The sequence below is a fragment of the Vulpes vulpes genome, chromosome 9 (genome assembly GCF_048418805.1).
Source record: "Vulpes vulpes isolate BD-2025 chromosome 9, VulVul3, whole genome shotgun sequence".
Lineage (NCBI taxonomy): Eukaryota > Metazoa > Chordata > Mammalia > Carnivora > Canidae > Vulpes > Vulpes vulpes.
Window position 1 is genome coordinate 42167008 of NC_132788.1, and position 27903 is coordinate 42194910.

At 39.5% G+C, this 27903-nt stretch overlaps 1 protein-coding gene across 18 annotated transcripts in view; it reads left to right on the forward strand.

Moving 5' to 3' along the window:
• Positions 1 to 27903, forward strand: part of MTUS2 (microtubule associated scaffold protein 2) — a 575555-nt gene that overhangs the window by 480045 nt on the left and 67607 nt on the right. Inside the window, exon 1 of one of the 18 annotated variants that reach the window (XM_025996728.2) lies at positions 26155 to 26453. The exons of the other annotated variants lie outside the window; for them this stretch is intronic. Within the exon in view, the coding sequence (XP_025852513.1) occupies positions 26400 to 26453 (54 nt within the window). The 5' untranslated portion in view covers positions 26155 to 26399. Of the gene's footprint in view, positions 1 to 26154; positions 26454 to 27903 lie in introns of those variants that run through there. 18 annotated transcript variants of the gene reach the window in all.

The window sequence follows — 27903 nt, forward strand, 5'->3', positions numbered from 1 at the left end:
TAATCAGCACTTTATAATCATGTTAAGTTGCTATGGCTTAACCGTTTTGATTTGCTTCTTAAATAATTTCACCAGAACCCATATAAATTTTTTCAGCTTTAAATCATATTGACAACCTGTTCTTGATGTATATATTATTCAAATATGGGGGCTTTTAGAAAGTTTATAAGCATCATAATTTTTTTAAAGATTTTATTTATTTTCAAGAGACAGAGAGTGGGGCAAAGGAGCAAAGGGGGAGGGAGAAGGATGAGAAGACTCCACACTCAGCCTGGAGCCCAACGCGAGGCTTCATCCTACGATGCTAAGATCAGGACCTGAACCTAAACCAAGAGTCTGATGCCCAACTGACTATGTCACCCAGGCACCCCCAGCATCATAATTTCTTTTTTTTTCTTAAAGATTCATTTATTTATTCATGAAAGACACAGACTGAGAGAGAGAGAGGCAGAGGCAGAGGCAGAGGGAGAAGCAGGCTCCCCATAGGGAGCCCAATGTGGGACTCGATCCCAGATCCTGGGATCATGACCTAAGCCAACAGTAGGTGCCCAACCGCTGAGCCATCCAGGTGTCCCAGCACCATAATTTCTTAAATAAAAATGTCCAGTGAATACTGTCTCTCATATGTCATAACAGAAACCCAAAATACATAGCACAACTCACCCAAAAAATGTTAGCTTCTGAAGTTCTGCATTTTAATCCTGCAAAATGTAAGTGACCTGGCAAAGCTTTCAGAGACAGTTGGCACATTTAGTGACAGGAGAGAAGAATGAACACCCAATTCAGGTTGGCACAGCAGTGGAGGATATCTCCTGCCAGTAAGGGACAACCCTGGAAGGTACTGTTTTTCTGCATGTGAAATATTCCAAACATTCAGGTAAGTGCAAAGAATTAACTAATGACAACTACTTGCCAGGTATCTAAGTTTGATAAATCTTAACATCTTGCCAAATTTGCTTTTGATTTTTTATTTTAAAAATAAAATATTTCAACAGGGACACCTGGGTGGCTCAGCAGTTAAGCATCTGCCTTCAGCTCAGAGCATGATCCTGGGGTCCCAGGATCGAGTTCCACATTGGGACTCCCTGAATGGAGCCTGCTTCTCCCTCTGCCTGTGTCTCTACCTCTCTCTGTGTGTCTCTTATGAGTAAATAAATAATCTAAAATAAATAAAATATTTCAGATAAAGCTGAAGACTGCTTTGTACCTCTCCACGATCTTCTGACCATCCCTCACAAGTAATAACCAACTCTGTATTAGCTCCTGTCACATGAAAATTACCACAAAACATAGCTTCTTAAAACATCAAACATTTATTACTTCACACAGTTCCTGTGGGTCAGGTGTCTGGGAGACACTTAGCTGGTTGAGGCTGGTGGTTCTGGCTCAGGCTCTCTCGTGAGGTTGCTGTCAAGCTGTTGTCTGAAACTTCTCATTATTGAGTGGAGGCTAAGAATACTCCTCACACTCATTCACATGTTGTCAGACCCCAGTTCCTCATGAGTGGGAGACTCCAGTCCTCACTATGTGGGCATTTACTAGGGCTGCTCACAACATGGCAACTTACTTCCCCCTCCAGCAACAAATCCAAGAGAAATTAAAAGTGGGATGCTAAAGATGGAAGCCACAGTTTTTTACTACCTAATTTGGAGATGACTTACCATCATATCTGCCATATGCTATGAATGACAGAGACCAGTCCTAATCCAATGTGGGACAGGACTCCACATTTCTGTGAACACCAGAAGGGGGAATCATCAGGTGCCATCTTGAAGACTGGCACTACAACTCCAAATAGGGTTTTATATTCTTACCACATAAATATTTATAACATAAACAATATGTAACATTGCTTTTTGCATATTTTTAATCATATATACATCGTACTGTGTATACCATCCTACACACAAACTTAAGTTTTTGAGACATTTCCATGTTGATCTTATTCATCTTATTCATCTGTTTCCTCTGCTGTATGGAATTCCACTGTATGACTATAGCATGATTTAGAGATCCAGCATTTAGTTAAAAGATTATTTTCATTTTTCACTCTTAAGGATGAACTGAACATTCTTAAACATGCCAACTTGTGTACCTGCGCAAAAATTTCCCTCTAAGGTATATATTTAGAAGTAAAATGACTGAGTCAAAGTGTGTATATATCTTCAACTTTCTTATATGACCACATTGTTCCTCAAAGTGGTTGTACTAACATTCTACCAGCTATGATAAGTGGTACCCTTTTCTCCACATCCTGACCCAGAGAAATATATTCAAATTTCTGTCAGTCTATTTGTATGAATTGTTATCTTATGGTAGTTTTTACTTGCATTCACTAATTATTTACGGATTGAGTATATTTTTTATGTTTAGCGATCATTTGAGTTTCCTTTTCTGAGTATTGCTTCCCCAGATTCTTTGTTCTGTTTTTTATTGTGTGGTCTTATTCTTACTGATTAGGTATAATTTTTATATATTCTGGATTCTAACAGTCATGATTTATATATATTACAATAATTTTCTTTAAGTTTCTGACTTATCACTTTGTTTTTAGTGTCTTTTATTCCATCAAATTTCTAGTTTTAGTGGGAGTCAAATTTATCATTTTTTTATTGCTTATACCTTGTCTTGGTTAAAAAAAAATCATCTCCAAAATTCCATCCTTTTCTCACTTGTGTATAATGAAATCAATGTCATTTATCAAGTTTCTGCACATGTGTATATGTGTGTATGTATATATCCATACATACACACACACATTATATACATTAAAGACATGAGTTTGTTCTGAGACCTCCAATTCCAACCCAACACTCTAGAGTTTATTCTAGCCTGTTCCCAACAGTGAAAAACATGGCTCTCATTGTCTACAATATGCTTACTTTTTTTGTTCTTTCTTAGCATATAATACAAAGTAGTTTCAGTTGTTCACCTATTTGTGTATAGTGCTGTCTTTAGCCTTATAACATATAGTCAACATACTGTGTTCCACAGTTACTGTATTTTCTTTCTGCCCCCTTTGCTTCAGTATGAGTATGTTAGTCATTTATAAAACTAAAACAAAACTGTATTCCATTTTCAGTTGCCCAGTTGATTTTCCTTATTTCTTTGTTTTAAGGAGTGTGTGACATGTTGACATGGCAAGAACCATGATAATACATAAGACAGTGTACTTAGAGAAGTGTCACTCTCTCTTCATCCCTTCTATCCCACTCCCTTTCTTGTTCTTTCTATTTCATTCCCATCAAGGCCCTGGGAGTGCTCCATTATCCTTGTTACAAAGGAACAGAAACATGTTTATTTCCTTTTGTTCTTTCTTACCTGGAAGATACCATACTACCAGTATAGACTTTCTTTTGCTCCTTGTTTTTTTTTTCCACTTAGCAATGTATTTTAGAACTCATTTCAAATAAGTTGATATAGATCTTCATTCCATTTTTTAAAAAACTGTATAAAACGCCATTGCATTAATGTATGATAATTTATGAAACCACTCTCCCATAAATGGGCATTTAGGTTGTTATTTAATATTTTTCAACTACAAACAATGCTGTAATGAACAACATTGTGTTGTTAGAAATGTATCTTCAAAATAAAATCATTACAGCATTTCTCTAATTATGAGAAATTTTGAACAATTTTTATTTAAGGGCTATTTTTTGTAAATTGTTGACTTCCCATCTTTCTGTTGGGTTTTTGATCCTTGGTTCTGCATTTTCAAAGACTTCTTTACATACTAGGGATATTATCCTTTATCTGTGACACATGCACTGGTGTTTTCTGCTGGTTTGATAGTTGTTTTTTGACTACATCTATGGTAGCTTTACTATTCAAACTTAAAAATAAACCTTATACAGTCAAACAGTATTTTATTCCCTCTGTATTTTTTTAAATTTTTATTTATTTATGAGAGAGAGAGAGAGAGAGAGAGAGAGAGAGGCAGAGACACAGGCAGAGGGAGAAGCAGGCTCCATGCACCTGCTTGGAGCCCAACATGGGACTCGATCCCGGGTCTCCAGGATCGCTCCCTGGGCCAAAGGCAGGCGCCAAACCGCTGCGCCACCCAGGGATCCCTCCCTCTGTATTTTTAGTCATAGTTAGACTCTTTCCCACACTACTGTTATGAGAAATCCACTCACTTTTTTTTTCAGAACTTGTATGGTTTTTCTTTTAAATGTAGACTCCTGATTCACTTGAAGTTTATTCTTAAGTATGAAATGAGTTATGTATCTAATTGTATCTTTTTCCAAATGGCTACCCAGCCTCCTTTATTAAAAGTCTGTCTCTGTCCTAATGATTTCAGATGCCATTTTATTATATACTAAATTTCCATACATCCTTAGTTCTATTTCTAGACTTCCTATTCTGTTCTACTGCTCTATGATCTATGTATGATCTATTCATATGCCAGTACCATACTGTTTAATTATAGACTTTGTAGCATGTTTTAATGTCTAATAGGCCTAGTCCCTTGGCATAGATTTCCTTTTTTACTGTTTTTCTGGATATTCTTGCATGTTTGTTTTGCCAAATAATCTTTATTATCAGTGTGTCTAACTCCAGAAAAACAAAAGTTTGTTGGTATTTTAATGGGATTGCATCAATTAACCAAGTTAAGGGAACTGATGTCTTTAGGATGATGAGCACCCTTTCAATCACGTGAGTTGCTTTCCATTTGTCTATTTTTATGTCTTTCCAGAATAATTTTAAGTTTTCCTCATATATGTTTTACATATTTTTTGATAATTTTATTCCTAAATATTCAGTCTTCATTGTTGCTGATGTAAATTGGATCTCTCTTCCATAGTTTCTCTAGATACTGTTTTGCGTATGTGAAAGTTACATTGACTTGTCTGTTAATTTTATATTTTGCTACCTTACTGAATTCTTGTAGTTTGAATCAGTTTTATCATTGACCATTGATTTTCTAGAGCCTTCCAGTTATACTGTTGTATCCTATAAAGATACAATTTTACTTCTTTACCAAATATTTACCTCTGATAATTTCTATTCTCTATTTTTTAAATATTTTTTATTGGAGTTCGATTTGCCAGCATATAGCATAACACCCAGTGCTCATCCCATCAAGTGCCCCCCTCAGTGCCCGTCACCCAGTACCCCATCCCCCCACCCACCTCCCCTTCCACCACCCTAGTTCGTTTCCCAGAGTTAAGAGTCTCTCTCATGTTCTGTCTCCCTTTCTGATATTTCCCACTCATTTTTCTCCCTTCCCCTTTATTCCTTTTCACCATTTTTTATATTCCCCAAATGAATGAGACCATATAATGTTTGCCCTTCTCCGACTGACTTATTTCACTCAGCATAATACCCTCCAGTTCCATCCACGTCGAAGCAAATGGTGGGTATTTGTCATTTCTAATGGCTGAGTAATATCCCATTAAATACATAAACCACATCTTCTTTATCCATTCATCTTTCAATGGGCACCGAGGCTCCTTCCACAGTTTGGCTATTGTGGACATTGCTGCTATAAACATCAGGGTGCAGGTGTCCTGGCATTTCACTGCATCTGTATCTTTGGGATAGATCCCCAGCAGTGCAATTGCTGGGTCATAGGTCAGATCTATTTTTAACTCTTTGAGGAACCTCCACACAGTTTTCCAGAGTAGTTGCACCAGTTCACATTCCCACCAACAGGGCAAGAGGATTCCCCTTTCTCCGCATCCTCTCCAACATTTGTGGTTTCCTGTCTTGTTGTTTTTCCCCATTCTCACTGGTGTGAGGTGGTATCTCATTGTGGTTTTGATTTGTATTTGCCTGATGGCAAGTGATGCGGAGCATTTTCTCATGTGCTTGTTGGCATGTCTTTGTCTTCCTCTGTGAGATTTCTGTTCATGTCTTTTGCCCATTTCATGATTAGATTATTCGTGTCTTTGCTGTTGAGTTTAATAAGTTCTTTATAGATCTTGGAACCTAGCCCTTTATCTGATAGGTCATTTGCAAAAATCTTCTCCCATTCTGTAGGTTGTCTTTTAGTTTTGTTGACTGTTTCTTTTGCTGTGCAAAAGCTTCTTATCTTGCTGAAGTCCCAATAGTTCATTTTTTCCTTTGTTTCCCTTGCCTTCATGGATGTATCTTGCAAGAAGTTACTGTGGCCAAGTTCAAAAAGGGTGTTGCCTGTGTTCTCCTCTAGGAGTTTGATGGAATGTTGTCTCACATTTAGATATTTCATCCATTTTGAGTTTATCTTTGTGTATGGTGCAAGAGAGTGGTCTAGTTTCATTCTTCTGCATGTGGATGTCCAATTTTCCCAGCACCATGTATTGAAGAGACTGTCTTTTTTTCTAGTGGATAGTCTTTCCTCCTTTATCGAATATTAGTTGACCATAAAGTTCAGGGTCCACTTCTGGGTTCTCTATTCTGTTCCATTGATCTATGTGTCTGTTTTTGTGCCAGTACCACACTGTTTTGATGACCACACTGTTGTAGTACAACCTGAAATTTGGCATTGTGATGCCCCCAGCTATGGTTTTCTTTTTTAGTATTTCCCTGGCTATTCGGGGTCTTTTCTGATTCCACACAAATCTTAAGATTATTTGTTCCAACTCTCTGAAGAAAGTCCATGGTATTTTGATAGGGATTGCAATAAATGTCTAAATTGCCCTGGGTAGCATTGACATTCTCACAATATTAATTGTTCCAATCCATGAGCATGGAATGTTTTTCCATCTCTTTGTGTCTTCCTCAGTTTCTTTCAGAAGTGTTCTGTAGTTTTTAGGGTATAGATCCTTTACCTCTTTGGTTAGGTTTATTCCTAGATATCTTATGCTTTTGGGTGCAATTGTACATGGGATTGACTCCTTAGTTTTTCTTTCTTCAGTCTCATTGTTAGTGTATAGAAATGCCACTGACTTCTGGACATTGATTTTTGTATCCTGCCACACTGCCAAATTGCTGTATGAATTCTAGCAATTTTGGGGTGGAGTCTTTTGGGTTTTCTATGTAGAGTATCATGTCATCTGCGAAGAGGGAGAGTTTGACTTCTTCTTTGCCAATTTAAATGCCTTTTATTTCTCTTTGTTGCCTGATTGCTGAGGCTAGGACTTCTATGTACTATGTTGAATAGCAGCGGTGAGAGTGGACATCCCTGTCTTATTCCTGATCTTAGGGGAGAGGCTCCCAGTGTTTCCCCATTGAGTATGATATTTGCTGTGGGCTTTTCATAGATGGCTTTTAAGATGCTGAGGAATGTTCCCTCCATCCCTACACTCTGAAGAGTTTTGATCAGGAATGGATGCTGTATTTTGTCAAATGCTTTCTCTGCGTCTATTGAGAGGATCATATGGTTCTTGCTTTTTCTCTTGTTGATATGATCTAGCACATTGATTGCTTTATGAGTGTTGAACCAGCCTTGCATCACGGGGATAAATCCCACTTGGTCATGATGAATAGTCATCTTAATGTACTGTTGGATCCTATTGGCTAGTACCTTGTTGAGAATTTTTGCATCTGTGTTCATCAGGGATATTGGTCTATAATTCTGCTTTTTGGTGGGGTCTTTGTCTGGTTTTGGAATTAAGGTGATGCTGGCCTCGTAGAACGAGTTTGCAAGTATTCCAACCCTTTCTATCGTTCGGAACAGTTTAGTAGAATAGGTATTGTTTCTTCATTAAACTTTTGATAGAATTCCCCTGGGAAGCCATCTGGCCCTGGACTTTTGTGTCTTGGGAGGTTTTTCATGACTACTTCAATTCCTCCCTAGACTGCCTAATTTATTGGCATATAGATGCTTATAATATGTTTTTTAAATCGTTTGTATTTCCTTGGTATTGGTTGTGATCTCTCCTTTTTCATTTGTGATTTTATTAATTAGAGTATTTTCTCTTTTGTTTTCAATAAGGCTGGCTAATGGTTTATCTATCTTATTAATTCTTTCAAAGAACCAACTCCTGATTTTGTTGATCTGTTCTACAGTTCTTCTGGCCTCTATTGCATTGAGTTCTGCTCGGATCTTTATTAACTCTCTTCTTCTGCAGGGTGTAGGTTTTATTTGCTGTTCTTTCTCCAGTTCCTTTAGGTGCAAGGTTAGCTTTTGTATTTGAGTTTTTTCCAGTTTTTTGAGGGATGCTTGTATTGCGATGTATTTCCCTCTCAGGACTGCTTGTGCTGTATCCCAAAGATTTTGAATGGTTGTATCTTCGTTCTCATTAGTTTCCATGAATCTTTTTAATTCTTCCTTAATTTCCTGGTTGACCCTTTCATCTTTCAGCAGGATGGTCCTTAACCTCCACATTCTTGAATTTCTTCCAAATTTCTTCTTGTGATTGAGTTAAAGTTTCAAAGCATTATGGTCTGAAAATATGTGGGGGACAATCCCAATCTTTTGGTATTGGTTAAGACCTGATTTGTGACCCAATATGTGGTCTATTCCGGAGAAAGTTCCATGTGCACTTGAGAAGAATGTGTATTCAGTTGCCTTTGGATGTAAAGTTCTGTAAATATCTGTGAAATCCATCTGGTCTAGTGTATCATTTAAAGCTCTTGTTTCTTTGGAGATATTGTGCTTAGAAGATCTGTCATTTATAGAAAGCACCGTGTTGAAGTCTCCCAGTATCAGTGTATTATTATCTAAGTATGTCTTAACTTTGGTTATTGATTGATTGATATACTTGACAGCTCCCACATTAGGGGCATAAATATTCATGATTGTTAGGTCCTCTTGCTGGATAAACCCTTTAAATATGATATAGTGTCCCTCTTCATCTCTTACTACAGTCTTTGGGATAAACTTTAATTTATCTGATATGAAGATAGCTACCCCTGCTTTCTTTGAGGACCATTTGAATGGTAAATGGTTCTCCAACCTTTTATTTTCAGGCTGTAAGTGTCCTTAGGTCTTAAATGAGTCCCTTGTAGACGGCAAATAGATAGGCCTTGTGTTTTTATCCAGTCTGAAACCCAGTCTGAAATCCTTAGGTCTTAAATGAGTCCCTTGTAGATGGCAAATAAATAGGCCTTGTGTTTTTATCCAGTCTGAAACCCTAAAAACCCTGTTTTTATCCTGTCTTTTGATGGGTTCATTAAGCCCATTCACATTCAGAGTTACTATTGAAAGATATGAATTTAGTGTCATCATAATACCTATTCAGTCCCTGTTTTTGTGGATTATTTCTTTGGATTTCCTCTTTCTTTTACAGAGTACCCCTTAACATTTCTTGCAGAGCTGGTTTGGTGGTCACATATTCTTTCAGTTTCTGCCTATCTTGGAAGCCTTTATCTCTCCTTCCATTCTGAATGAGAGCCTTGCTGGATAAAGTACTCTTGGCTGCATGTCCTTCTCATTTAGGATCCTGAATATATCCTGCCAGCCCCTTCTTGCCTGCCAGGTCTCTGTGGAGAGGTCTGCTGTTAATCTAATATTTCTCCCCATATAAGTTAGGGATCTCTTGTCTGTTGCTGCTTTAAGGATTTTCTCTTTATCTTTGGAATTTGCAAGTTTCAGTATTGGATGTCGAGGTGTTGAACGGTTTTTACTGATTTTGGGGGGGGGGGGATCTCTCTATCTCCTGGGTCTGAATGCCTGTTTCCCTCCCCAAGTTAGGGAAGTTCTCAGCTATGATTTGTTCAAATACACTTTCTGGCCCTCTGGTCCTTTCTTTTGGCGTCCTCTGGAACCCCAATTAAACATAGATTTTTCCTTCTGAGGCTGTCATTTATTTCCCTTAATCTTTCCTCATGGCCTTTTAATTGTTTTTCTCTTTTTAACTCACCTTCCTTCTTTGCCATCAACTTGTCTTGTATGTCACTCTCACTCTTTCTTCTACCTCATTAACCCTCGTTGTTAGGACCTCCAGTTTGGATTGCATCTCATTTAATTGATTTTTAATTTTGGCCTGATTAGATCTAAATTATTCAGTCATGAAGTCTCTTGAATCCTTTATGCTTTTTTCTAGAGCCACCAGTAGCTTTATAATTGTGCATCTGAATTGTCTTTCTGACATCCAATTGTAATCCAAATTCTGTAACTCTGTGGGAGAGAATATGGTTTCTGATTCTTTCTTTTGTGGTGAGTTCTTTCTAGTCATTTTGCTCAGTGCAGAGTGGCTAAAAACGAGTTGCACTGGGAAAAGGAAGAAAAAAAAAGAGAAAACAAAGAAAACTACAAACCAAAAAAAAAAAAAAAAAAACCGAAAAAAAAAAAAAAACAACAAAAACAAGGAGAGGTATCCTCTGGTTCTATATACTGTAAATCCCTCGACTTCCCCTGGAGCTTTCCAGTGCTGCATCATCAAGAACTTGCTTTTCCCCTGTCCTTCTAGGGGATTCTGGGGGTGGGGCCTGATGTGCTGATTCTTAGGTGTGTGCACCTGGGGGAGCTGTCCCGCCCCCTGCCAGATGCACAGCTCAGTGGGAGCTGTTTATTCTGTGAGGCCCCTGTTCCCTGGTGGCCCTGTTCCATCCCAGGTACCAGGAGGAACACCACCACTGGCGTTGGCCAGGTCCCCAGCCCTGGAGTCAGCTCCCACGCTCCCGGGGCCGCGCAGCCCCCTCCGCGGGAGCCGCCGCCCGAGCTGCTGCCGAGGCCCCGCAGGCCGCGCTCGGCCCGGGAGGTGTGGGGTGCTCTCCCCCGGGGCGCACTTCCTCTGTTAGTGACCCCGGGATCCTGGGTGCTCCACTGCCCCTCCTGCCCGAGTTCCCTGCTCCGAGTTCCCTGCTCCCTGTGAGCGCCCTTCTCTCCGGGAAGAATCTGGTGCAGATTTTTAAAATTCCTGCTTCTCCAGGGCGGGGCTCTCCTGTCCTGGAGGCTCTCGCCCCCGGCCTTAGCCCGGCTCTTCGCGCCCCCCCCCCCTCCGGATTGTTTTCTTTTCTTTCTTTCCTTCTTTCTTCTCCCTTTTCTTTTCTTTTCCATCTTCCTACCTTGTTAGAAGCACAAACTCTTCTCTCTGTAGTGTTCCAGCTGTTCAGAGAGAGAGAGAGAGAGGCAGAGACACAGGCAGAGGGAGAAGCAGGCTCCATGCACCGGGAGCCCGACGTGGGATTCGATCCCGGGTCTCCAGGATCGCGCCCTGGGCCAAAGGCAGGCGCCAAACCGCTGAGCCACCCAGGGATCCCCCCTGTTCTCTCTTTAAATCTCAGGCCGAATTCATAGGTTTTCAGAATGATTTGAAAGTTATCTAGGTAAGTTGGTGGGGACAGGTGACCCTACTCTTCCGCTGTCTTGCCCCTACCCCCAATTTCTCTTCTCTAATTGCATTGCCTAATACCACTTGTACAGTGTTGAACAGTAATGGAAGTAGTGCATATTCTTGCCTTTTTCCTGATTTATATGGAAATTCTTCTAGCATTTCCACATTAAGTAAAATAATGACTTTAGGACTAATACTTTTATCATGTTAAGGTGTTATATCATGTTATGAATGTGTCCTTCGATTCTTATTTTCTTGAATGTTATTACATGGAATGGGTATTAAATTTTTGTCAAAGGCTTTTAAATTTTTTTTTATTTATTTCAAGAGAAAGAGAGAGAGCAGAGGAAGAGAGAGAATCTCAAGCAGACTACATGCTAAGCATGGAGCCCAATGAGGGACTCAGTCTCACAACTCTGAGATCATGACTGACCTAAGAAAATATCAAGAGTTGGACACTTAACCAGCTGAGGCACCCAGATGCCTCTTTTAGCAGGCTCTTTGAGCATCTGTGGAGATAATTATATCTCCCTTAGATCAATCAGTATAGGTTTATTTATATTGAAACAACTTTGAATTATTAGAATAAATCCCAATAAGTCATGGTATATTATTTTCTTTATGTGATATTGGATCTTGTTTGTTAATATTTTAGCTAATCCTTTTACATCAATATTTATGACAATGGTCTGCAGTTTTCTTTTTCTTCTGCTTTTTTGAGAGTCTCATAGGTTTAGGTATCAAGATTAGGTTATACTTAATTTATTAAAATAATGAAGTTTTCCTTTATTCATATATTAGTGATTTGTACAAGTTTACTTGCTGCTATAACAAATCATCACAAACTTTGTAGCTTAAAACAATAGACTTATTATCTAACACTTCTGGAGGCCAGAGGTCCAAAGTGGGTCTCACTGACCTAAAACCAAGGTATTAGCAGGCTGCATTAGTTTCTGGAGACTCTCAGGGAAAATGCATTTTGTTTGCCTGCTTCTGGAGACCACTCATGTTCCTTGGTTCATAGCTTCCCACCATTTCCAAAGCCAGAGGGATCTAGTTTTTCTCTTACCACATCTCTCTCATGCTGACTATTCTGCCTCCCTCTTCCACATTTAAGGACTCCTGTAATTACATTGGCTCTTCTGAATAATCCAGGATAATCTCCCTACTTCAAGGTCAACTAATTAGCAATCTTAATTCTGCCTGCAACCTTAATTCCTCTTTGCCAGGTATATGATACAGTCATAGGTCCTAGGGATTTTAATGCAGACATCTTTTGTGGGAAAGAGGCAATATTCTGCCTGCCATAATCTCCAATGCTCTAGAGCAGTATATAGAACACTGGAATTATCTGATTGTTGAAGGTTTGGTAGAAGAACAGGGGGCCTGATGCTTTTTTTTTTTTTTTTTTGGTGGTACTTAATAATTGTCTCTGTATCCTCTGTGGAAATTTGGTCCATTTAAATCTTTCCTCTTTGTGAAAGGCTCAATTTCAGTAATCTATATTTCTTTAGAAAATTATAGATTTAATGTAGGACTGTAGATATATTCGTATAGAGGTCTGCAACAAAGTCTCTTATAACTTTCAATTATTTTTTCCATTCACTCTTTATTTCTTATTTTATTTGTGCTTTCTCTCTCTTTTTTTATTGTTCAAGTCAGCTTGTGGTTTGCTATTTTGTTCACTGTATTCAATTAAATATATTGGTTACCTATTTTCTATTTCATTAATTTCATTTTTTTAAGATTTTATTTATTTATTCATGAGAGACACAGAGAGAGAGGCAGAGACACAGGTAGAGGGAGAAGCAGGCTCCATGCAGGAAGCCCAATGTGGGACTCAATTTCGGCACTCCAGGATCACGCTCTGGGCTGAAGGCAGACACTTAACTGCTGAGCCACCCAGGTGTCCCAATTTTATTAATTTCTTTTGTCTTTAATATTTCCGTCTTAGTTCTTTGGTCTACTTTGTTGTTTGCTATTTTTTACAGCTAAGTATTTACATCCTTTTATTTATACCCTTTTATTTTTTACTTATGGAAGCATTTCGTCCTATGAGTTTTTCTCCAAAAACTGCTTCAAATGTATCCCATATGTTAGTGTTTTGTTTTTTATTTTTATTAGTAGAAAAAAGACTCTTTGACTTCATTTTGTGTTTTCACTGTTATTGAGGAGTTGTCAAATAGGCTTTTTAAATTTTTCAGATGGATGAACTTTTTGTTTTGAGTTTTGGTTAATGATTCTATTTTTATTTTATTTATTAATAATTCTACTTTTACTGCATTGTGATCAGAGAGTTTTGTTCATAATGTTTTTAATTCATGAAACCTACTGACATTTTCTTTGTGTTCAGTTTTTATGAATGGTTCAAAAGCCCTTGACAAAAAGATATGTTTACTAACATCCTCAAAATATAAAGTGTAATATATGTCTATAAGACATACCTACTTGGGATCCCTGGGTGGCGCAGCGGTTTGGCGCCTGCCTTTGACCCAGGGCGCGATCCTGGAGACCCAGGATCGAATCCCACGTCAGGCTCCCGGTGCATGGAGCCTGTTTCTCCCTCTGCCTGTGTCTCTGCCTCTCTCTCTTTCTCTCTGTGACTATCATAAATAAATAAAAATTAAAAAAAATTAAAAAAAAAAGACATACCTACTTAATTATGTTTTGTTTTGTTTTGTTTATCCACTTAATCTGTCTTGAGCTAAAAGTGGTAAATCTTGTACAAAAATTTTGTTGCTGTGTTTTTTGAAGTATAGATATTCGTAAGTATTATATATTCATTGTATATTTGGCTCTCAGCAATAAAAGATGCCCTTCTCTGTCATGTTTAACACTTTTATGAGACTGATGCACTGCCTACTGCACTAATGACACCCTTAGGCTTGAATTTTTATTTGTTGAACATCAGATTGCTACTATTGCTTTCTTAGTGTGTCTATTTTCCTAAATACCTTTATCCATCCACTTATATTTTGTTTTTCTGAATCATTTTGTTTTATATATTTGATGTATAAATCATATAATTGGGTCTTACATTTTAAGCAAAATTGAGGATCTTTTGCTTTTAATTGGTAAATTAGTCTGCACAGTTACTTTTATAAATGACATGTTAGATCTCATTTCTTTTTTTTTTAATTTTTTTATTTATTTATGATAGTCACAGAGAGAAAGAGAGAGAGGCAGAGACATAGGCAGAGGGAGAAGCAGGCTCCATGCACCGGGAGCCTGACGTGGGATTCGATCCTGGGTCTCCAGGATCGCGCCCTGGGCCAAAGGCAGGCACCAAACCGCTGCGCCACCCAGGGATCCCATTAGATCTCATTTCTATCATAATGTTTTATAATTGCATGTATTATGTTATATTTTCTGTGTTTTTTCCCTAAAGATGTGTGTTCTTTTCTTTTTCACTTATGGCCCCCAAAATTAGTTTAGTTGCCATTTATAACTATATAAAGTTACTGGCTATATCCCATATGCCGAACATTGCATACCCATGACTTATTTTATAAGTTGAAGTTTGTACTTCTTAATCTCTTTCACTGATTTGCCCACAACCAACCCCTCTAACCTCTAGTAACCACCATTCTGCTTCCTCTATCTCTGAGTCTGTTTCTGTTTTGTTTTGTTTTACAGATTCCACATATAAGTGAAATCATACAATATTTGTCCTTTTCTGTCTGACTTATCTCACTTAGCATAATACCTTCAAGGTCCATTCATGTTATTGGTTCTTTCATTTTTTAAAGATACATATATATTTATATTATATATATATATATTTGACAGAATATATATATATATATATTTATATTTGAGAGAGAAAAATGCATGCATACACATGAGCATGGGGAGGGGCAGAGGGAGGGAGAGGGAGAGAGAATATTGAGCAAACTCGATGTAGAGCATGGAGGGGGATGTGGGGCTCCAAGGTCATGACCTGAGCTGAAACCAAGAGTCTGATCCTTAACTAAACCACTCAGGTGCCCTTACAGTTCTTTAATTTTAAAGAATAGAATTTAGGAGCATTTTATTTTTGTTATAGTTGTTACCTTTGTACTTACATCTTTTTGAATGTCCATAGTCCCTTGTCTTCTTAGTTAACCTTTGGCCATCTGGTTTGCCAGTTTAAAGGTAAACCCTTAATTTCCAACTATTGTCTATGTGACAACTGATGAGTTTATTTTACTTTCTTTATTCTGTCTTCCATCCCTTACCAGGTTTTAGTTGCATTATTTCTATTTGTTATGATGTACAGCATTTGTACATCAGTCTTCCACTCTTGTTCTCACGTTTACTTTTGGCTTAGACCTACAACCCTCTTTATAAACACTCAGATCAGTCCTCCTGCTGAAAGTTTTCAAGTCACCTCTTCATCCAATGAAGCTCATACTCCAGGCTGTTTCTAAAGAAAGACTCATGTCCTGTGTGTTTCCAACTTTTCCTATAGCCTTGATACTTGGATAGCTTGATTTTGTAGAAAAATCTTTGTTTCATATTTTTTAAAAAAATAAGTTTTTTTTATTTATTCCTTATTTATTTACATTTTCTTAGAGAGAGAACACAAGGGGGGAAGGAGCAGAGGGAAGGGGAGAGAAAGAGTCTTAAGCAGGCTCCATGCCCAGTGGGGAGCCCTACATGGGTCTCCATCTCCCAACCCTGAGACCATGACCTGAAACAAAATCAAGAGTCTGGCACTTAACTGACTAATGCACCCAAGTGCCCCTGTTTGTTCATTTCTAAATGCTGTTCCTTTGTTGTCTGGCTTTGAATATCTAATATATTGAATATCTAATATCTAATTTTTCCCCTTTTTGCCTAGAGATCTTGATTTTTTTTAAATGTCTAAATTCTACCTGGTTTAATAGGATACATCTTAGAATTACTAAATCAGGGTTAGTTTTCCAGCAGGCCCTTTCAATATGAAGATTCAATTATCTGGAAACTTCTTGTACTATAGTGTTTAAGTATTAGACTTGTTTCATTGTTTTGTTTTTCCTTGAGTCTTTTCCTTGAGTCTTAACTCTGTATATCTGTTTTCCATTTCAGTATTTTCTCTATGACCCATTTTACTTTTTTTTCCTCCTTTTTATTTTCTTAGTTGTTTTTCTACTTTTCAAAACTATCTTATTAAATTTTCATCTTAATTTATCTCATCTTGGGCACCTTGTAATTTCATCCTCATTTCTGAGATAATTATTGTTTCTTCCATTTTGAAATTCACTATTATTTCCTGTTCCTTATACATTTCTATCATTAGTGCATGTATTTCACATTCAAAATCTTTTCTTTCATATCTCTAAATGATATTTTTTGTATATTGAGTTCAGTTTTGAGTGTTCTTCTATAATTTTCTTATACTTCATTATTATTTCCTTGGAGGCAATTTTATCAGCTCTTGTTGGCTCTTACCATGATTATTTGTAAAAACTCTGTATTTGCTTATTCATTGCTTTCTGTTCATTTTTGTAGTATTGGACTGCTCTTTAAGATGCCTATTTTAGTATCCTCTTCCATCAGTGTAGCAAAGTATGGATTCTTGAATAGTTTTGAGTGAGTGGAGCCAGGGATTTGTGTTCTCTGATTTTCTAATGCACTTTATCTTGCAGAGCCCTAAATTTCCCCCTACATTTCTTTTCCCCTTTACTACCTCATTGCCGTAGGGCAATTCTCCTTTTCTTTATGTCTTTCTTCTTCCCCAGCAGCTCTTCATTGCAAAGACTGTCACTTCAGATCACACGTACCTTCAAGTTTCTTCTTGTCAGACCACCTGGATCTAGGCATTCTATATTCTTAAGTTATGCTGAGAATACGTATTCTATTTTTTCTTTCTTGTTATGCCTTGTTCATTTTGAAGAAATTTTTGGAGATAAGGACATAGGTAGATTCTGTTGTCTTTCTCTTTTTTATATCTGTACTCTGTATAGGTAGAATATGCCTCCCCCCTTTTCCTAAAGACATTTATTGTGCCTATTATCTTTCCTCTCTTTGATTTGAGTCAGTTTTTGGCCTCCATTCACTTATTCATTAGCCCAATAAATATTTATTTGATAGTACCCCTAGTAGTCACTGTTCAAAGTGGTGCATGTAACAGTGATAGAATGTCAAAATTCCAACCTAACTGGCGGTGCATTGTGGTAGGAGGAGATAAACAACAAGCAAATAAACATGTTGCAGTGAGTGCCTCAAAGAAGAAAAAATCAGGAAATAAAGGTGTAGAGAGTACTGGAGTAGTTGAGAGTGTGTTGTAAATGTCCATAGATAGTTAGGAAAGGGCTTACCAACAAGGAGACCGTGATTAGGAAACAAGGTATGGGCATCTGGGAAAAGCGTTTTGCAGGCATAAGGATGGATCAATGGGAACAAAATGCCCAGCATGGGAAAATACTTGACATGTTGCTGGTACAACTGAAAGGCCAACATGGCTGGAATGTGCTAACTGATGAGGAGAGGGTTAGATAATGAGATCAGAGAGGTAAGAGAAGTCCAATTCATGAAGGGCCATTGAAAAAACTGGCTTTCATTCTGAGTAAGAACAGAAGTCACTGGAGGATAGAGGATAGAGAAGAGACATACTCTGACTTTCCCTTCTAATATTTCTTTTAGTCTAACTTATTGAAAATAGCCTGGAAGTAGGGGGTAGCAGTAGGTACAAGAACACCAGTTGGGAGGCTGTTGACATGATCCAAGTGAAATATGATGGCAACTTGGACCAGAATACTTACAGCAGAGGAGTAGGAGGTGGTCAAATTATTGATCTGTTTTTAAGGTAGAGCAAACAAGATTTGCTGCTGGATTTTATGTGAGATTATGGTTCATTACATCATTTGCAAAGAACTGTGGCCACCTTCACTCTAAGTGTAGGGTCTTTGTAAACATCAGATGTAATTAGTAATTGTGGGACACCTACCATTTCCTTCCCTGAAGTGTTAGTGTGTTTAGGAATCTGGTTATTCTGTACAGAATAAAAACTATGTGGAATCATTAGGCTTGAGGCTGTGGGAAAATCAAGAGTGAGCAATGCTAATAATTTATTTAGTGACAGACTCATGCAGATAAATGGCCAGGGTCTTATCATCAATGGGGAAAAGAGAGGAAAAATGGTAAAGTGGTTGTGACAGTCAGCTTTCTTCCACTCTTACACTGTCAAGATAGTGATGGAAAGCAGCACCCTTAAAATCTTGTACTTCTTCAGAGCTCCTAAGCGAAAGAAAAGTTCAAGTATATGACAGAGTAGTTTCCCCATGTTTGTTTGACAATGTCTGTGCAAGGGCCCAAGGATTACAGTTCTTTAAAGGTTTTAAATATCCTCCAGATGTTAGAGCAACAGCTGTGTTATTGCTTATTAGCAGGGTCTCTGTATCCTGAAGTTCATCAGTGTAACTAGGGTAAATCCACTCAATCTTTACTGTATGTATTCAACATTTAGTGGCACATTACTGTGTCTCTGGCACTGTGCTAAGTGATAAGGATACAGTTGTATCTTTATAAGCAGATGCAGTCACTGCTTTGGTGAAGCTGGTGACCTACTAGGAAGACAGACATTTAACAGATGGGATAATTATTTAATTGTCATGGTGAGAAATGCTCCAAAGGAAGAACAGAGATTTCTCTGAGAAACTTACCTTGAGGGATGGGAGACCAGTCTTAATCAAAGGGAGGAAGCCATATGCTGAAATCTGTAACACCTTTTCTGTAGTGATCCCAGTCTGTTCTTGGGGAGATTGCTGCTTCTCCACAGGATAGTAAGGAGGATTAGGGCACTGGAATGGATACCAGACCAGACACAGACACCACTCCACGGTCCATATTCTTTCATCCTTTTTTTTTTCTTTTCTATTTTATAATGGCAGCTACATTGATGGTTCCACTCCGTGTCCATTAATCAGCCTTCTCATCTAATACGGGTCAGATAAACAGATGCACGGTGGGGCTTTGCCAACTACTTCCCATCTCTGTATCAGATTCTACCCATCAGTTATCCAATCATGTCCAACCTATTTATTCAGCTAGTAAAGATCATTTTGAATTCCACAGCTCTTAGCAGAGTTGTCACTTCTGAATATAATGCAGAAACTTAAGGAGGATGCCTGTCTTGTAGTCATCCTACTCACTGATTTAACGGAAAAAAAATAACAAAGTTACTGTCAAAGACTAATGGACTAGGAAAAAAAGATTGTCCGGCGGCATAAGTAGCAACCTTCCAGAAAAATGCCATTTTTATGACTCTCTTTTAACTAGTCTCTAAGAACAGAAGAGTACATATGCCATTTGTTTCTTTTTTATTATTATTCTTTAATATCCTAAGTCCTTGGTATTACATCAAAGGTGTTTCAGAGCAGCTATTGTCTATATGCTGATGATCGTAACCACCTGTCATTTCCAGTTTAAAGGTTTCTGTTTTGTGTTTTTCCCTTTCTAGTCCAGTCTCACTGCATTAAAATCTCTAGATGGATTGTGTTTGGTAAAAGCTACGCATATTTTCCTGGCGATCCCCTTTGCTATAATCCAGTGCAAGAGCTCCAGCTCATATTTTAGATGCATGGGAAAAGGAGGGGCATAGACGGCGGAACCAAAATAAACAGATGGTTGCCTTGACAATCTGTAAGAGGCTCTTTCATAAGCATTTTTCATGGTTTTCTTTTGAAATAAACAGTGAGACAGTGAGACATTTTTATCTCATCAACCTCCTGCAAATGGCCCCATGACTTACAAACTGCACAAAATACCAAAATGCCTCTGCCAGGAAGCCACCTTTATCTGGCTTGACTCCTTCAATGATCCCATCCCGCATCACCCAGGAAATGTCTCTGAGACCTGTTGTCCAGGTAGATTGCTAGTACTGCAGGTGTTAACGTGAGGCATGGCAAAGGGACCGTGATATTTGGGGCAAGACAGATAGGAACAATTATTATCACATGAAGCAGAATGTCATTAGCAAGAGCAAGTATATAGAATGACATGATGTCACAGAGATGGAGGAAATTCCCTCTAAATGGGAGGACTGAGCAGAAAAGGGAGGTGGCCTGATGGGGAGGGGAGTCAAGTCTGAGCAGGAGACTTGAGTCTGACAGGGGTAATTGTGGTTAGGAGTTGGGTAAAGAAGTCCAACAACATTAAGGAAAACAAACAGAAATAACAAAATTGAATATTTTAACAGACTTAGGCCCATGGTTTCTGCTATGTCAGTCCAAAGTTATCTGCACATTGGTTTGTAAATATACATTAAAAAAAAAAAACTATAGTAGAGACTCTTGTTCCAAGTTCTGAAAATACTTATTTCATATATATGTTTGAATCTCCTCTTATATTTTCATACGCTCAGATCCTTTATCTAGATTAAAACACGACACAAACTGGCAATTGTGTAGGGTTTACAGATAAACAATTGCATTGCACTCAACAAGTGCAATGCAGTTAGTAAAATACAGTGGCTGAGGACATAAGTTTTGGAGTCAGATCTGAGCTGAAGACCCCACTCTAACATTTGCTAGCTTTATGTTCACCTGTCAGGTTGGGTTGTGCAATCTTTGAGTCAACATTTCCTTGTCTGCAAAATGAAGATGATAAGAAAACTTTTCTCACGTTGTTTTGTGAGAGTTATAGGAGAAGTTGCAGTTGAATGCAAGCCCTTAAGCACAGTGCCTGTCATCTGTTAATGATCAGTGAAGATTCATTATTAATTTTTGCTCCAGAACATATTTATAAGGTTTTCTCTGAAGACATATGCCACAGGCCTTCTAACTTTTCTCAATGCTCAATTTTGTCCCAGTGCAAGAAAATACACAAGGAATTAAAACCATTTCAAACTTTTTAAAATATTGAGAATCAAAATGTCCCAGATTTCATCAGCCTATGAGGTCACAGCTTCCTTTTATGCCAAATGACAGTAATCTAAAATCCCATTCTGTATGCCTTCAAAAAGTTCAGTCTTTTTTCAAGATGTTCAAACACTTTGGAGACTCCTTAGAAAATTTTATGGCAGAGGGTGCCTCTCTCACTAGCCCTGGGCTTGCCACCATATGATATGTCCAGTTTATCTCCCTCAAAGTGAGTTTTACTGAGCATTTTGCCACTTTTAAAGGCCCCTACGGAAGGAGCTGTCATTTCCTGGCCCTAATCTGATTTCCTCAGTAACCCCTTCCCAGGTCTGTAGGAGGGATCATTTCTTGCAAGGGAAATCTCATTCCTTCCAGGTGGCTCTCAAAACACAGCAAACAGTCCCTTAATTTTTGTATCTAATTCTCATTCCCAACTAGAAGGAACTAGGGCTCCTGGAGGTGATGGCTGGTCCCAGATCTGAAGCAGGAAATGTCCAAGATGAGCCCAGGATACAAAAAGCAAGGAAGGTAGAGTTATGTCAAAAGGACACAGGTGCTAACAAGAAGGTGCTCTCATTGGCCAGGGATGAAGTAAACTGAGCATCTAAAAAGAATAATAAATGCAGTTGATTAAGATACATTGTATACATTAATATGAAAACACGTTTATAATGATATTTTGAAAAAAAGTGAGAGAAAGCAAACAACCTCATTGGGTACCATTGCAACACCAAGTCTTCATTCAGAAAATTAGCACTGGAAAGGATTAAGCATTGATCTATCTTTACTGTATAAACTGTACTGCAAGGAACTAAAGTCATCCTGTGTATGATGAAAAATCTTTTTCTTATGTAAAATTTCCAGCTAGGAAGGATGATGGAACCGGAACATCCTATTATAAGTCCCAGTGAAATAATCAACTCAGGTAATAAGCATTAACAGATGAAACCATCAGATGAAAGGTTGATGGGGAACTTTACATAGGAGGAGGTGAAGCTATTACGTCTTGATCTACTAGAGCTGCACTAAAAATGGGTCAGCCAGACATTATGTACTTCTCGATGGGATGTAATAGTATGCACACAACATGACAGCTGAGGCAGTGTTGCCCAAATAAATAAACCTGAATCTCATCCAGCTGCAGGAACATTTCATTCACAGGGAAATAGGAGCAAGTGAAATAGCATTATGAGGAAGCAAAGAGGCAAAACCAGAATGTGGGACATTCCATAAGCCAGTTTCTAAGCAAGTCAATGGCAGAGCGGAAAAAGGAAGGGTAATGTTGATAAACGAGGGCTAAGATGCCAAGGATACATGGTCAGTTTTGTCTGGTGTTTTAATGGCATTGTGATTATATAAAAATGTTCATAATTTTTAGCAATGCATAATAAAGTGTGTAAGGTTTTGCTTCAAAATACTTTAACAAAGAAAAGCAAAGGGACACATGAAAATAAAATGACAAAATCTCCATAACTGCTGAATCTGGGTGATGGATGCAGTGGGGGGGGGGGGGAGAAAAGGGAAAAAAAAGGGCAAAGAGGAAATGTGCCAAAATCTCGACAACCATTGAAACTAGAAATGGGTATATAAAGGTCCTCTGTATTTATCCCTCTATTTTTGAATAGGTTTAAAGCTTTCTAACTTATAAGGAGAGAGACATGGCACAACTCTAGGACATTGGTGCATCTTTCAAAAGCTGGGTTATTTGCACTGAGATCTTACCACGTGTGCCATCATGGCAACACTGTAGAGGATGAATGGGCTGGGCCACCCCCAGTCTCTTGCCCCTAGCTCCTTCTGCACAAGAAGGGAAGCTGGAGGGCACTTGATGTAATGCGTGTTATATGCAACTGATGAATCACTAAATTCTACCTCTGAAACTAATTTAAAAAAAAAATTCAGGCAGTTTACAGAAATAATTTAAAAAGCCCTAGGATACCAACAGGCAAAGACTACAGATACATAATTTACAAAAGAGAAAATGCAAATTGCTAATAAACAAGTTACTCTTGCAAAGAAATGCAAATTAAAAAGCACAGTGGTTTTAAATATCTCCTATTAGTAACTATTAAAAGTAATGGTGGGCGAGGGGTTGGGGTGACTGGGTGATGGGCACTGAGGGGGGCACTTGACAGGGTGAGCACTGGGTGATATGCTATATGTTGGCAAATTGAACTCCAATAAAAAAATAAATTAAAAAAAGATAATACTGCAATGACAAATGAAAAAGAAATAAATAAAAGTAATATGCTGTTGAATTAAGAAGAAGAAAAAGAGAAGAAGAAGAAGAAAAGGCGAATCTTGGCTTTCTTGTGCAACCTCCAGAGTCCCACCCTAATCTCCTGTGGGTCACTATGTGAGCAAGCACTCCCATGAATCATCCAAGAACAAGAAGTAATTTTCTAGCACAGTACAATCTACATTCTAATTGAGAAAGAAACAGTTTCCTAAGATGCAGAAAGTCAGTTGTGCCAAAGAGATTATGCTCTCCATTACTGCAGGGAGAAGTACATTGCTATGGTTCTTAGCACCTCCCCAGTCCTACTGGCTCGGTCTATAGTAGGGGCTTTGCTCTACCTTGACTTGACTTGATCAGATAGGTCTGTTTCTAGGTAGAATGCAAGCCACCACCTTTTTTTTTTTTTAATTTATAATTATGGTTAAAATTCACATGACATAAAATTTACCATTTCAACCAGTTAAGTGGACAGTTCAGGGGCATTCTGTACATTCACGTTATGTGTAACCAATCTCTAGAATCTTTTTTTAATCTTGCAAAACCCAAACTGTACCCATTAAACAATTCCCCATTTCCACCTACCACCCCCAACCCCCAGTCCCTAGCAACGACCATTCTACTTTCTGTCTCTCTGCTCTGGGTGCCTCACATAAGTGGAATCATAGGGGTGCCTGGGTGGCTCAGTGGTTGAGCATTTGCCTTTGGCTCAGGTCATTATCCCAGGGTCCTGGGATTGAGTTCCACATCAGGCTCCCTGCAGGGAGCTTACTTCTCCCTCTGCCTGTGTCTCTGCCTCTTTCTCTGTGTCTCTCATGAATAAATAAAAAATCTTTTTAAGAAATTTAGTGGAAAAAATTAAGTGGAGTTATACAATCTCTTTGTCCTTTTGTGACTGGCTTGTTCCATGTAATGTCCTCAGGGTTCATCCATGTAGTAGCATGTGTCAGAATTTCCTTCCTTTTTAAGGCTGAATAATATTCCATTGTGTGGATAGGCCACATTTTGTCCATCCATCAGTCAGTGGACACTTGGGCTTTTTCCACCTTTGGGCTACTGTGATCAATGCTGCTGTGAACATGAGTGCACCAAGGCACAGCTTTTTGCAAAATAAATGTTTTCTCCTAAGGTTTCCAAAGTTCCAGGAACAGCTCTGAGTCCAGATTTCAGCTCAAGATGTCATGAGCTTCTCTTCCTCTGACAAGTATACCCAGGCTCCCCTGCTATGGGGAGCAAGCCTGTGTGAGAGGGAGGTAGCATGTGCCTCAGACATGACGGAGCCTGGGCAGTGCTCACTGCCTTCCACCGGTACACTTTGTTTTCAAACAATAAAAATAAAACAAAACCAAAACCAAAAATTACATGCTGGCAAGAGGTAAAAAAAAAAAAAAAAAAAAAGTGGAAATCTGCTCCCTTATTCCTTTTTCCCATTCCCCAAGGGTAGGATGTTTTATAAGAACAGTGTGCATTTTCCCAAAAGCCTTCTTCTAGACATAAGCAAATGTGTCTATGTCTGTAGTTTTACTCTGTGTTGTATAAAAGTTTATTTCCTCGCTCATCAGTGTTTCCATACAATGGAAAGGTATTGGATATCTAGGATGTTTCCCATTTTTATACTGTTACAAATAGTGCTAAATTGAATATCCTTATGCATATACCCTTGCATATTTATATGAGAGGTATTATAGGATGGATGTACCTTTAAAATTTTGATAGGAATTTCATTTAGATACATACATACATACAATTTTGGTAGGTACAGCCATGTTGACTTCCTAAAGAATTGTGCTAAGTTACCTGTTAGCTTTTTTAAAAATTCTTTTATTTAAGTAGAGTTGATTCACAAGTGTTTGTTTACCTGTTAACTTTGAAGAAAGGTTTGAGCTTATTGTTTCAAGTTCAGAGCACACATTTCAGTCTGTTCATATTTGATCACCAAATACCCTCGTCCCCTCTCCAAGCAAATTGAAGTAGCCTTGTGCTCCTTCATTAGAACCACTTTGGAGGATCTCAAGTTAATAAAATTACCTCATTTTTACAACTATTGTCTGCTTATAGTCTTAGGCAAATTTAGTGAGCAGAGATGTGATTGTATATTTCTGCGGGTGGTAGGTTGCAGGATTTCTCCTTTGAGTTACCAGGAAAGAGAAAGGTAACCTCACAAGCATTTGCATCTTTTACTCTCAAGATTACATAAATATATCTTAAAATACCACATCTCTTTTGAGAGAAAAAAACAACAACAACAACAACACTTTAGCCTCCATCCCCTTCTCTTTCTGATTTTTGACGGACTGAAAAATTCGTAATCACCTAGAAAGATCAGGTCCTCTAAGGCTCTTAGGCTAACACGCCCAGGACAGAGATGGGCCCCAAGCCCCAGCTGTAATTGCTGCAGCCACCTGAAGGGTTTGCGCCGCTCGGCTTCGGCAAAGCGACTCCACAGGGTAGCTCAATGACAAAGATATCCTCAAATCAGGCAAATTTGTCGAGGGCGGCCGCCGACCTGCAGAAGAGCCATTGGCGGTCCCCGCCGCGGGCCCAGAGGAGGCGGGGCCGCAGGAGCAAGGGCCGTGCGGGGCGCCCCGCGCCGGTGGACCGCTGCGCGCTCGGGGACGGAGCCGGGGACCGAGCCGGGGACCGAGCCGGGGACCGAGCCGGGGCCGGGAGCGGGGCGCCGCGGGCCCTCCGGGGGTGCTCGGCGCGGGGCCCCCTCAAGCCCAGGCTCCTCTTCTGTGCCTCCTGCGCCCGCTCCCGGCGCTGCGGCGTGAGGGGCGCATCCGCGCTGGCGCCGCGGGAGGCGGGGAGCGGCCGCGGCCCCCGGGAAGGGCGGGCGCCGGGCCTCCGAGGGAGCTGGCCCTGGGACGGGCTCGATTGTTCTGCGACTACTGATTGGCCTCCGCCGAGGCTCCCAAGGGCCGAGGGACCCTCCCCGCCGCCCGGCCCTCCCTCCCCGGCTCCCGCCCGCCCCTCCCCGCAGCGGGATCCTGGGGCGGCCGCGCCGCGCTCCTCCTCCCGGCCCTGCGGCCGCTGCGGATTCCTCAAGTTATTAGGAGAAATAAGGTAGCGGAGGGGACCACATGGAAGTTGTGACAGCTCCCGGCGGCGCACCCCTTTCTCCTGAGCCGGCACCTCGCCTAGGGACCCCGCTGACACGGTGAATGAAGAGGGCCCCTTGCCAGCCAGCCTGCCGGGATGGGCCACTGCTGCTGCAAGCCTTATAACTGCCTTCAGTGCCTGGACCAGACGGTACTTTGCCTTCCCTCCCCCTACTCTCCCCGCCTTTGAAAGAGCTGAGAGAAAGCCCGAGCCGGCCACCTCTGTGTCTCTCCCCTCGCAGGCGTGTGCGCTTTGTTGGTGAGCGCGAGGCTGCCCTTAGGTTCCAGTGTGCTCAATTGTGAGTGCCCCGGTCTCACCTAGCTGCAGCGCCTTACATAATTCGCTGTGCCTACAGCCTCAAATGCAGCTGTTGCATTTTCCCCCAAACAGCAGGGCTCCGCTCAAACATCTTGAAATCCAGACTACCAAGAAACGCTTGGAAATTCCTAATGCATTTTAATGTACCTGTGAAATCTCAGACGTTCCAGTGGGGAATTTAGATTAGCTAGACATGCTTCTCTTGGCCAGCTGCTAACTTTGAAAGTTTACCACTCTTTTTTTTTTTTTTTTAAACAAACAGCATCCATCCTTGTATTTATATTCTTAAGGTCAGAGAAGAAAACGCCAGTACAATTGTCCTCGCTGTATGTCTTTGCATCACGTAGGGATGAATAACGAACATAGAGGCGAAGCGTTAAGGAGCTCCAGAATCAGAGGGTGTGTTCAGGTCCTCACTGGAAGGAAAATTCACAGGCAGGGACCTGAGAATAGAGCGGGAGCAAGTGAGAACTGTAGGCCAATTCCAACACAAAGCCTTTTTTTGCTTTTGACATTCGCCTGTGAGCTGACAGAGAGGGTGGGGGATGCTGCTAATTTCACTACTAGAAATATGTTGGCAAGAAATCTCGTCTCTGTAATGTTTTTTTCTCACATACATTTGGATTTCTCCGAGATGCATGAAATGGAATTTAATAAGGGGTTGAAATTGCCTCTTCTCTACCCATGTGGGCATCGGCTGTGTAGATAGCTTGAGGTATAGCGTGTGACCAGGTGAAGGAAAACAAATAGCTTAATATAAAACTCATTACAAGGAGGTCACTTGGGAACATCTTTGTTATCATTTCTGTTTATGAACTTTGACCTAGGAAAATTACACTGATATTTTAAAAGTTAGCTGGTACTTTTGTTCCCATAGGAGTAACTATTTCAGTGAGTTTTGCTTTTACTACCATGAGGATGAACTAAAATATTTATATACACATGTATGAGCTATGAGCTCTTAACAAATAGAAGTAAAGGAAGTTTGCAGTTGTCAGCAGAGCCAAAACTGAAGTGATTAAGCCCCTTTTCCAGAGAAGTGGCCACAAAAAAAGTGTTGAAGGAAGCTTTGTCATGATAGTTTTAATAAAAGGAAAGCATTTGCTGCATGTCCCACAATATCATAATGTTCATATTCCTAAGTCATGGTACAAAAGTTTCAGAAATAGAAGCCATAATCTGCAAGCCTTCTTTGAGAAAATGTAGTTTACAGTGAACCTGTCCTCCTTTTTTTGTTTCAAATCAAGTTCTTGAAAATAATTATCCCTGTATTATTCTTTAC